The sequence below is a fragment of the Rhinopithecus bieti genome, unplaced genomic scaffold, assembly GCF_001698545.2.
Source record: "Rhinopithecus bieti isolate Rb0 unplaced genomic scaffold, ASM169854v2 scaffold_7398, whole genome shotgun sequence".
In the NCBI taxonomy this organism is placed as follows: domain Eukaryota; kingdom Metazoa; phylum Chordata; class Mammalia; order Primates; family Cercopithecidae; genus Rhinopithecus; species Rhinopithecus bieti.
This window is the reverse complement of record NW_016805783.1, coordinates 2,369,409-2,382,471: the sequence shown is the minus strand read 5'-3', so window position 1 is coordinate 2,382,471 and position 13,063 is coordinate 2,369,409. Positions and strand designations below refer to the sequence as shown.

Genomic DNA, 13,063 nt, shown 5'->3' with positions numbered 1-13,063 from the left:
AAAGAAAGAGGCAAAGAACTATTCATTGATATATCTGATTTTTAAACAATGTATTATTTTGATACAATTAAATATTTAAAATGTACAAGAGAGAAAATGAACACAGGTGAGATGGACTAGGTATGAAACAGCAGGATTGAAAACAGGAATACAATAAAATAAAGAGATATGCTGGTTTAAGATAGTGGAGTAGAAAGACAAGGGGAGGAAGAAGATGATCTGCTGTCCTCAAGCTTTGCTACACCCAGATCTCCAGTCATTATGATTCAGAGTAGCCCCCAAATGCCCAAGAAACATTTATAAATAAGTGTACATAAAAATAATAATCAGGGATTCTATTACCTAGCTCAACTTCAGTTTTATAGCTTCCCTATAGACCCACATACATTCACCTTGGCAGATGCTAGCTACTGGAAAAACTCTCATATCTGTATTTCAGTTCCCAGAAGCAGAATATATATGTGTGTGTTTGTGTGTATATTGAGGACTTCAGTCTCATGCAGTCAGGAAAAGGGTAAGTGGGCAGCTACGAATAGGGCAGATAGGGAAGCATAAGCAATACTGTAATAGGAAGAGACAGAAATAGCAGAACTGTGGGGGAAAGGAAGGCAGTAAATGGAAACATAACATTTAGAAACATTAAGGTGCAAAGAAAGGATTTTGCTGCAGCCTAGGTAATCACAGAGACAGATCTAGAGGGCTGACCTCACGCAAGACAAATATCTTTACTGCAGTTCCAAAAGGGAACTGATCATATCTCAAATGAGGTTAATGCTATGTACTTTTAACAACTATTAAAAACTTAGCCCTACTTGAAAGGAAGCCATGTACCTACCCTTTGAGGAGCATAAACAGGATATGAGGATGAGCACTAATATACTCCACAGTAGGACTCCGAGTGCCTATCTGTCTTCTCAGGATGTTGTTAAATATCTGGGTCACATCTTTTTTTCCCTGTTAAAGAAACAAACAGCAATTAAACTGTACACTCCAAATGGATGAATTGTATAGTATGTGGAATATATACATACACACATACACACACAGACAGAAATGGTACCATCCTTTCTAATATGCAAAAAACGTTAACTTACTCTTCCCATAGACCCCTAACAAGCTGTGCATGCAAACACAGTCTACAAAATGGATGCAGCTCCTTGCCGCAGGATTTGTGCTGGGGGAAATTTGACCAACTGGAAGTCCATTTCCCACAGAGCGCAGAAGGACATAAAGTGAATACAACAGAACTGAATTCTTTGTTTTTTCACTGTCTACCTTTATGCAAGAAAAAAATTATGATTATCATTTTTAAGCCTTCATGAATAAGGAAGGAAAATAGATGAAGAAAATAAGATTTTAATAAAATGTAGGTTAAAATCAAATTCCTTTTCTTACATCTACTTCATAGTATTTTTTGCCTTCAAGTTATCACTTTATTCACTCTTCTTCACCCTAGTGCCTTGATTTAAAAAAAAAAAGTGGGTTTTCCATTAGGTGGAAGTATTTAATCTAGGTGATCATAACAAATCATATCTAGCCTACAGGAATAGAAGAGATCACTGAATCAGTGAGACAGAGGAACCAGATACGGAATCATGGATAGGGCTTCTTAGAGTCCTCATGGACAAGACCTGCACTCTCATATACCTTACAACCTGTCTAGCCTAGTTTTCCAAAAGAAATCTTGGACTGGACCTGAGTTTACTATATGAAAAATATATACAAGAATGACTGCTATTGTTTGGCTCTGTGTCCTCACCCAAATCTCATCATGAATTGTAATCCGTATAATCCCTACATGTGGAGGGCAGGACCTGGTGGGAGGTGATTGGATCATGGGAGTGGTTTCCCCCATGCTGTTCTCATGATAGTGAATCAGTTCTCACTTGATCTGATGGTTTTATAAGGGGCTCTTTCCCCATTGTTCGTTCACTCTTCTTTCTCCTGCTGCCATGTGAAGGTCTGTGCCTGCTTCCCCTTCTGCCATGATTGTAAGTTTCCTGAGGCCTCCCCAGCAGTGTGGAATTGTGAGTCAATTAAACCTCTTTCCTTTATAAATTACCCAGTCTCAGGTATTTCCTTACAGCAGTGTGAGAACATAATAATACAATGACATTGCATTCTCAATCAGTATGGCCCTAGTTCTGGCCATCATCTCTCAAATGAACTATTAAAGAGCTTGCTTAAGTTACTGTCTCCACTTCAAAGCATCCTCACCCTATCAGAGTGAGCTAGCTAGAAATGCAAATCTGACCATGCCATCTCTCTCCTTAAACTCTTCAACGTCTCCCTTTTGCTTAGAACAAAGTCCAATACAAAAAGGCCAGGCGCAGTGGCTCACACCTGTAATCCCAGCACTTTGGGAGGCTGAGGGGGGCAGATCAGGAGGTCAGGAGTTCAAGACTAGCCTGACCAATATGGTGAAACCCCATCTCTAGTAAAAATACAAAAATTAACCAACTGTAGTGGTGCGCACCTGTAGTCCCAGCAACTTGGGAGGCTGAGGCAGAAGAATTGCTTGAACCTGGGAGGCAGAGGTTGCAGTGACCCAAGATCGTGCCACTGCACTCCAGCCTAGGCAACAGAGCAAGACTTCATGTCAAAAATAAATGAAAGAAAAAAAAAGTCCAATACCTTCAATGACTTGACAGTGGCCAAGTTTTCCAGTCTCATCAGCTAACTATCATTTCCAATTCCTACATCAAGTTCTATTAGCACCAAATTGCTGCACCACATATACACAACATTTTATGGTTCTATATCTTTGCCGATGCTCTTTCATTTTTCATGAACTCTGTCGTTCTTTAAGATTCAGTTCAGGAGTATTCTGGGATGAGTGCCACTCTCTGTACTACAACCATGTCCTTTGCCACATTGATCAGTACCTCCTCTTCCCTACTACCTCTACCTCTACCTTCACAGCAGCAAATACTGAGTGCTTACTCTGTGCCAGGCACTTATGCTAAGGGCTTTACAGGTATTATCCAATTTCCACAACAACCTTATTTTTTAAAATTTCATATTCTTTTTGTTAATTTTTTTCTGGCATGCATACAACAACCTTATAATATACATATAATAAAAAAGAAAGCAAGGATTTATAATATATGTTTTATAAAATGTACAAATGTAAATATGTATATATATATATAATAAATAAGGAAATTAAGGATTAATGAGATTGCCTAGATCTCACTGTCCTGTCAGATACTGATAAATATCTACAAGCACTAACACCATCCAAGAAAATATGACCTCAGCAATTGAACTAAATAAGACACCAGGGACCAATCCTGGGAGAACAGAGATATATGACCTTTCAGACAGAGAATTCAAAATCACTGTTTTGAGGAAACTCAAAGAAATTCAAGATAACACAGAGAAAGAATTCTGAATTCTATCATAAATTTAATACAGAGATTGAAATAATTAAAAATAATCAAGTAGAAATTCTAGAGTTGAAAATGCAATTGACATACTGAAGAATGCATCAGAGTCTCTTAATGACAGAATTGATTAAGCAGAAGAAAGAATTAGTGGCTTGCAGACAGGCTATCTGAAAACATGCAGTTAGAGGAGACAAAAGAAAAAAGAATAAAAAACAACGAAGAATGCCTACGATATCTAGTGAATAGTCTAAAAAAGGCAAATCTAAGACTTTCTGACCTTAAAGAGGAGGTAGAAAAAGAGATAGGGGTAAAAAAACTTACTCTAAGAGATAATATCCTAGAACTTCCCAAACCTAGAGAAAGATATGAATATTCAAATATAAGAAGGTTATAGAACACACCAAGCAGATCTAAACCAGAGAAGACTACTTCAAAGCATTTAATTCAAACTCCCAACGTAAAAAAAAAAAAAAAAAAAAATCCTAAAAGCAGCAGGTGAAAAGAAACAAATAACATACAATGGAGCTGCAATACATCAGGCAGCAGACTTTTCAGTGGAAACCTTACATGCCAGGAGAGAGTGGCATGACATATTTAATGTGCTGAAGGAAACAAATCTTTTACCCTAGAATAGTATATCTGGTGAAAATACCCTTCAGGCACAAAGGAGAATTAAAGACTTTCCCAGACAAACAAAAGCTGAGGGATTTGATCAATACTAGACCCATCCTACAAGAAATGCTAAAGGTAGTTCTCCAATGTGAAAGAAAAGGATGTTAATAAGCAAGAAGAAATCATCTGAAGGTATAAAATCCACTGGAAATAGGAAGCACACAGAAAAACACAGAATAGGATAACACTGTAATGGTTGTGTGTAAACTACTCTTGTCTTAAGGAGAAAGACTAAATGATGAACCAACCAAAAATATTAACAACTTTTCAAGGTATAAACAGTACAATAAGACATAAAGAGAAACAACAAAAAGTTAAAAGCAGGGGAGGAAGTTAAGATGTAGGGCTCTTAGTAGTTTTCTTTCTGTGCATTTCTTTATGTAATTAGTATTAAGTTGTCATCAGCTTAAAACAATGGGTTATAAGATGGTATATGCATGCCTCATGGTAACCTCAAATAAAATACAATGGATACACAAAAAATAAAAACCAAGAAATTAAAGCACACCACCAGAGAAAATCACATTCACTAAAAGGAAGACAGAATGGAAGAAAAGAAGGAAGAAACAATAAAAAACAACCAGAAAACAAATAACAAAATGGCAGGAGTAAGCCCCTACTTGTCAGTAATAACATTGTATGTAAATGGACTAAAGTCTGCAATCAAAAGACACAGAGTGGCTACTTGGGAGGCTGAGGTGTAAGGATCACCTGAGCCCAGGAGGTCAATGGTTCAGTGAGCTGTGACTGTGCTACTGCACTCCAGCCTGGATGACAGAGAGAGACCCTGTCTCAAAAAAAAACAAAAACAAAACAAACACACACACACACACACACACACACACACACACACACATAGAGTGGTTGAATGGATGAAAACAACAAGACCCAGATGATCTGTTGCCTACAAGAAATACACCTCACCTATGAAGATACACATGAACTGAAAATAAAGACATGGAAAAAGATATTCCATGCTAATGAAAACAAACAAACAAAACCGAGGAGGAGTAGCTATATTTACATCAGACAAAACAGATTTCAAGACAAAAACTGTAAGAAGAGACAAAGAAAGTCATTATATAATAACAAAGGGGTCAGTTCAGCAAGAGGATATAACAATTGTAAATATATATGCACCAAACACTGGAGCATCCAGATATGTAAAACAAATATTATTAGAACTAAAGTGAGAGATCCATCCCAATATAACAGTAGCAGATCTTAGATCTGGGACATGACAACTTTTAACACTGTTATTCAACATAATATTGGAAGTCTTAGCTAGAGCAATCAAACAAGAGAATGAAATGAAGAGCAAATATTATTAGAGCTAAAGTGAGAGATAGATCCCAATATAACAGTAGCAGATGTTAGATCTGGAACATGACAACTTTTACCACCATTATTCAACATAATATTGGAAGTCTTAGCCAGAGCAATCAAACAAGAGAATGAAATGAAGGGCATCCAAATTGGGAGAGCAAAGTCAAATTATCCTTGTTTGCAGATGATATGACCTTATATTTGGAAAAAACTAAAGACTCCACAAAAAAACTATTAGAATTGATGAGCAAATTCAATAAAGATGCAGGATACAAAATGAACATACAAAATCAGTAGCATTTCTATGTGCTAACAGTGAACAAGCTGAAAAAGAAATCAAAAAAGAAATCTCATTTATAATAGCAACAAATAAATAAATACCTAGAAATTAACTTAACCAAAGAAGTAAAAAATCTCCATAATGAAAAGTATAAAAAAACTGATGAAAGAAATTAAAGAGGACATGCAAAGAAGGAAAGATATTCATGTCCGTGGATTGAAAGAAACAATATTGTTAAAATGTTCATGCTACCCAACATAATCTACAGATTCAGTACAATCCCTGTCAAAGTACCAATGACATTCTTCATCGAAATAGAAAAAACCATCCAAAATTTACATGGAGCCACAAAAAACCCAGAATAGCCAAAACCATCCTGAGCACAAAGAACAAAACTGAAGAAATCACATGACTTGACTTTGCATTATACTACAGAGTTACATAGTAACCAAACAGCATGGTACTGGCATACAAACAGACACACAGACCAATGGAACAGAACAAAGAACCCAGAAACAAATTTACGCACCTACAGTGAACTCATTTTTTACAAAGATGCCGAGAACATACATTGAGGGGAAAAGACAGTCTTCAACAAATCATGCAGAGAAAACTGAATATCCATATGCAGAAGAATGAAATTAGACCCCTATCTCTTGTCACATACAAAAATCAAATCAAAATGGATTAAAGACTTTTATCTAAGATCTATGAAACTGTGAAGCTACTAAAAGAAAATATTGGGGAAACTCTCCATGACCTTGGTCTAGGCAAAAACTTCTTGAGCAAAACCCCATAAGCACAGGTAATCAAAGCAAAAATGGACAAATGGGACCACATCAAATTTAAAAGCTTCTGCACAGTGAAGGATACAATCAACAAAGTGAAAAGACAACATCCAGAACACAGGCCTTCTATGAAAAGGTGGTCAACATCACTGATTATCAGAGAAATGCAAATCAAAACTACAATGAGATATCATCTCACCACAGTTAAAATGCCTTTCATCTAAATGTCAGGTAACAACTGTTGCTGGTGAGGATGTGGGGAAAAGGAAAACTTCATATGCTGTTGGTAGGAATGTAAATTAGTACAACTGCTATGGAGAACAATTTGGAGGTTCCTCAAAAAACTACAAATAGAGGCCGGGTGTGGTGGCTCAAGCCTGTAATCCCAGCACTTTGGGAGGCCGAGGCAGGCGGATCACGAGGTCAGGAGATCAAGACCATCCTGGTTAACACGGTGAAACGCCATCTCCACTAAAAATACAAAAAAATTAGCAGGGCCTAGTGGCAGGCACTTGTAGTCTCAGCTACTCGGAAGGCTGAGGCAGGAGAATGGCGTGAACCCGGGAGGAGGAGCTTACAGTGAGCCAAGATCACGCCACTGCACTCCAACCTGGGCGACAGAGCAAGATTCTATCTCAAAGAAAAAAAAAAAAAAACTACAAATAGAGCTACCATATGATTTAGCAATCCTACTCTTAGGTATATGCCCCAAAGAAAGGAAATCAGTATATCAAAGAGATATTTACACTCCTGTATTTGTTAATAGTATTGTTCACAATAGCCAAGATTTGGAAACAACCTAAGTGTCCAAAAACAGATGACAAAATGAGGATAAAGAAAATGTGGTACCTATATACAATAAAGTAGTATTCAGCCATAAAAAGGAATGAGATTCTATCATTGCAACAACATGGATGGAACTGGAGGTCATTATGTTAAGTGAAATAAACCAGGCACAGAAAGACAAACATCAGATGTTCTCAGTTATTTGCAGGATCTAAAAATTAAAACAAATGAACTCATGAAAATCAAGAATAGAAGCATGGTTACCAGAGGCTAGGAAGGTAGTAGGGGAGTATGTGTATGGGGGATGGGGATGGTTAAGGGGTACAAAAAACAATAGAAGCAATGAATAAGATCTAGTAACTACACCAAGGATAAATGCTTGAGAGGATGGATACCCAAATTTCCATGGTGTGGTTATTACACATTATATGCCTGTACTAAAATATCTCATATACACTGTCTACTATGTACCCACAAAATTAAAAGAGAAAAGGAAATAAATAAAAACCCATGCTCTCACAAGGTCAGGAGTTCGAGACCAGCATGGCTAAGATGGTAAAATCCCATCTCTACTAAAAATACAAAAATTAGCCAGGTGTGGTGGCATGCACCTGTAATCCCAGCTACTTGGGAGGCTGAGGCAGGGGAATCACTTGAACCCAGGAGGCAGAGGCTGCAGTGGGCTGAGATCGCACCATTGCATTTGAGCCTGAGCAACAAGAGTGAAACTCTGTCTAAAAAAAAAAACAACCCATGCTCTCCAAATGTCCTCTCTCCGAAACCCAACCCCCCAACCAAAGCCCAAAAAACTTAATAGTATAAAAAACAAGCAATCTGCCAGGAATGGTGGCTCATCCATGTAATCCCAGCGCTTTGGGAGGCTAAGGCAGGCAGATCACCTGAGATCAGGAGTTTGAGACCAGGCTGACCAACATGGTGAAACCTTGTCTCTACTAAAAATACAAAAATTAGCCGGGTGTGGTGGTGCATGCCTGTAATCCCAGCTACTCGGGAGGCTGAGGCACGAGAATCACTTGAGCCCTGGAGCCAGAAGCTGCAGTGAACTGAGATTGTGCCACTGAATTCCAGCCTGGGCAACAGACCAAGATCCTGCCTCAAACAAACAAACAATCTAACTAGAAAATGGACAAAAGGCTGGGTGGGGTGGCTAGTGCCTATAATCCCAGTCATGAAATTACTTTGGAAAGCTGAAGCAGGCGGATTGCTTGAGCCAGAAGTTTGAGAGTAGCCTGGGCAACATAGCAAGACCCCATCTCTACTTAAAAAATAAAATAAAAATAAACAAAAAAGAGAAAATGGGTAAAAGACATGAAGAGACATTTTACCAAAGAGGAAATACAGATGGCAACAAGCACATAAAAGATGTTCAACATCGTTAGCCATTAGGGAAATGAAAATCAAAACCACAATGAACTATTACTACATGCCTATCAAAATGGCTACAGTAAAAAACAGCAACAACATCAAATGCTGGCAAGAATGAAGAGAAACTGTACTCATAGATTGTGGTGGAAATGTAAAACAGTATAGCCAATCTGGAAAACACTTTAGCAGTTCCTGAAACAGCTAAACATGCAGCTAACCCTAACAGCAATTGTGCTCTTTGCATCTATCACAGAGAAATGAAAACTTATGTTCACACAAAAACCAATTAGGAAGTGAATCTTCAATTGAAAAGGATACTTCAAAATCAGTTGCTCTCATAATTTAAAAACACGAAAAAATGTTTACAGGCCGGGCATGGTGGCTCATGCCTGTAATTCTAGCACTTTGAGAGGCCAAGGCTAGAGGATCAATTGAACCCCAGGAGTTTGAGATCAGTCTTGGCAACATGGTGAAAACCCATCTCTACAAAAAAAATACAAAAATTAGCTGGGTGTAGTGGCACACGCCTACAGTCCAGCTATTTGGGAGGCTGAGGTGGGAGGATCACTTGAGCCTGGGAGGTGTAGGTGGGAGGTGTAGGTTGCAGTGAGCTAAGATCATGCCACTGATGGTTAAAGACTATACTGATGTTAAAGACTATATTTGCTGTATAAAAAAAGATATAGCTGTAAGCATAAATTGGTTTTAAAATGAAAGAAATCATGTTTTGTTCAAACTTTCTAGACCCTACAGTGTAATATTGCAGAATAAATATCAACCCTCTTTGAAATGTCATAGGAACATGTTTTTCATACTTCCCAGTGAAATGCCACAAGAACATTCCATACAGCATTCCAGTGAACAGTAGAAATGAAGCTCCACAGGACTCTATCCAACTTTTACACAGAGGAAAACATTCTTCTAGTTCATTAGCAAATGGGTGCAAAGGCAAAGGAAGCCCCCTGTGGATAACAAAAACAAGTTCTGCTACCGGGGACCGATTCCCAAAACAGAGGAAAGGATTAGAATAGAAAGGATTACAGAACACTGAAACAGGTACAAGCTGGTGAATAATGATCTCTACATTACACGTTAATCTTTGTAGCTATCAATTTGTCATGCCAAATCTAACTGGAGTGAAACCTTAACTATTTCAAAACCAGTTTTTTGCAACCCGCAGGTTGCCAGATCGCAAGTCCTGGACTCAGGAGTGGCCAGAAAAAAAGAAAAAAAACTCTCAAAATAACTTTGATAATAAAGAAGCAACATCCAGAAATGACCCCAAATGCCAAAAATTAGCTGGCAATTCTCAGGTTACATATAATGTAACCAATAAGATCCCAAACCTGAAGAAGCAGCCCTTGTGTTTGCTGGCAAATTCAAAAAAGTCAGCTTTAACATGAAATGCTCCACAATTATTTGCTGAATGAATGATATATATGGAAGTATTAACTAAAATCAAATAAGAAAAGAGAAAAGGAGGGAAGAAATAGGTGGTGAACAGCAGTCACACCAACCAGAATAATTGCTGAAAAAGAGCATCCCTCACGGATAGCATAGATGAGAAAAGGGAAATGAGAAAAGAAGGCAGAGACTAGAAAACACCCACTTTAAAACATAAGCCATTGACTTTTATACAGAATATATATAAAGAATTCTCAAAATTCAGCAACAAAATTAAAAGGGGGCAAAAGATCTGGATACTTCATAAAAGAAGAGATATAGTGGCAAAAATGTACATGAAAAGATGCTCAACATCATTAGTCATTAGGGAAATCCAAATTAAAATCACAATGAGATCTCACAAACCCTTATTAGAATGGCTGAAATAAAACAACAAAACAAAACAAAAAGTTGACATTCCCCAAAAGCCCTACTCCTAGGTATTTATCTAAGTGAAATGAAAAGCTATGTTCACACTAAATACTATACATAAATGGTTATGGCAGCTTTATTTGTAATTGCTAGAAACTGGAAATATGTAAAATATCCTATACGTAGGGAATCGATAAATGAACTGTGGTCCATCCATGCAATGGACTACTACTCAGCAATAAAAAGCCACAGACTCCTAATACATGGCAACGACATGGATGAATCTCAAATGCATTATGCGGACAGAAGCCAGGCTGAAAAGGCTACATACATATGATTCTGTTTACCCAATCTTTTTGCAATGGTGAAAATATAAGGACTGAAAACTGATCAATGGTTGCCAGAGGCTGGGGACAGGAAAAGGAGCTGATTACAAAGAGGCATAGGATAATTTTTTTTTTTTTTTTGAAACGAGGTCTTGCTCCGTCACCTGGGCTGAAGTGGCACAATCTCAGCTCACTGCAACCTCCACCTGCCAAGTTCAAGCAATTCTCTTGCTTCAACCTCCCAAGTAGCTGGGACTACAGGTGTACACCACCACACCTGGTTAATTTTTGTATTTTTAGTAGAGACAGGGTTTCACCATGTTGGCCAGGATGGTCTCGATCTCCTGAGCTTGTGATCTGCCCACCTTGGCCTCCCAAAGTGCTGGGATTACAGGCATGAGCCACTGCGCCCTGCCGGCATAGGAAAATTTTTTAGGGTGATGGAACCGTTCTTCATTACAGAACTGTGCACTAAAAAGGGTGAATGTTACTATTTATAAATTGTATCATAATTTTAAAAAATGAAACTTATAGCCACTGAAGTCATGGACTTCTCTATTCTTGCTGGTGTGTTGCGGGGGAGTTGAGGTGGGTGGGAGCAAATGGTTATGCTGAATTTCAGTAGCAGAAGTAGAGAGGCAGAACAGTCTGCAGGGTGAGGGGTGGCCACTGAACGGATTAATGAGGGATCTTGCTGGGGACTAAAATTCAAATTGAACTAATTTATACATATTGGGAAAGATACAGGGAATGAAAGTACAAGCTAGCTCAAAGTTGCTCTCAAAAAAATTGAAATATAATTAAATTTACATATTACATGAAATCCATCTGTCGGAATTTATATGGGAGATTATCTACCCCCCGCCCCAATATCTTTGTCATTCTATTTTCTCTGCAGGCTGGCGTCTTCTGTTTCTTTAGTCCACATAGTGAAAAATATGGCCACTGATGGAAAAACTGCATTCAGTATCTTTAGCATCTGGCTAGATACTGGGGTTCTGTCTCAGTTCTAGTTCCAGAATTCCTGCAGAAAGCCTCTGGCCCTCTTTTGGTCAGATATCCACTTGCAGGTCATTCAGCTGTATGTTGTCCAGGGTGTCATGTCACTCAAAATGGTTGTTCCCATGGTAACCATGTGAGTGGAGAAGGAGGGCGTATTCTCCAGAAAAGACAGGGAGCGGGCAGACACAACATGTTATACACAGCACAAGCAGCCTTCATCCTCATGCAGATTACATTCCTTAAAATGTCTGGTACGATCAAACTAATGGTCACTGACTTAATTTTATTACAAATAATTAACAGGTTTCACATCTAATTAAGAGCCTGATGCCAAATGCCATTTTTAATCACCCATAAATTACATTTCTCTTTAGGATAAAGGCCTTCTAAAGCTTATATTCATTAATTTTAGGAGGGCAATAGGGTAATGATAACATAAAATTCCATTTTCTATGACATAGTATTTCCCTACCTGAGATTGTAAATTCTTTAATTTGTCCAGTGATGAGCACGAAACATATAAACAATCAAATAAAATCAAGACCAAATATAATTAAATAAAATCAATGGCTGACATGCATAGTAAGCATTTCAAATTGTTAAATGTATGAAGTACAGTCAAAGCTGGCATTTTAAGGCTTTACAACTTCTGTTATATTTTTACAGTAATAAAACTAAAGGTAAAGAACCACTTTTTTTTCTTTGTCTTTTTTTTTTTTTTTGAGATGGAGTTTCATTCTTGTTGCCCAGGCTGGAGTACAATGGTGCGATCTTGGCTCACTGCAACCTCCACCTCCCAGGTTCAAGCGATTCTCCTGCCTCAGCCTCCTGAGTAGCTGGGATTACAGGTGCATGCCACCATGGCCAGAGCTAATTTTTATATTTTTAGTACAGATGGGGTTTTGCCACATTGGCCAGGCTGGTCTCGAACCCCTGACCTCAGGTCTCCCAAAATGCTGGGATTACAGATGGGAGCCACCGCGCCTGGCCAAGGACCACTTTAATCAGGTCCAGGGAATAGAAAAAGATTGTTAGAGGATAAACATTTACAAAATGTAGAACTACAAAATGGCTTAATGAAAAGCAGAAAAGCTGATCCTGGAGTGTTTGTTTTGCTTTTTTTTTTTTTTCTTTTGAGACAGGGTCTCACTCTATTACCCAGGCTGGAGTACAGTGGCACAATCTTGGCTCACTGTAGCCTCAACCACCGTGATTCTTCCACCTTAGCCTCCTGTGTAGCTGGGACCACAGGCACGCATGGCCTGCTTTTTTTTTTTTTTTTTTTTAATTTTT

General features: G+C 38.2%; 1 protein-coding gene across 5 annotated transcripts in view; it reads right to left on the bottom strand.

The window, feature by feature from the left end:
• CAB39L (calcium binding protein 39 like) overlaps positions 1–13,063 on the bottom strand; it is a 138,844-nt gene that overhangs the window by 50,024 nt on the left and 75,757 nt on the right. For all 5 annotated transcript variants that reach the window (XM_017873768.1, XM_017873772.1, XM_017873770.1 and 2 more), the window contains one exon: positions 836–954. In XM_017873768.1, coding sequence (XP_017729257.1) covers positions 836–954 — 119 coding nt within the window. The remainder of the gene's footprint in view (positions 1–835; positions 955–13,063) is intronic.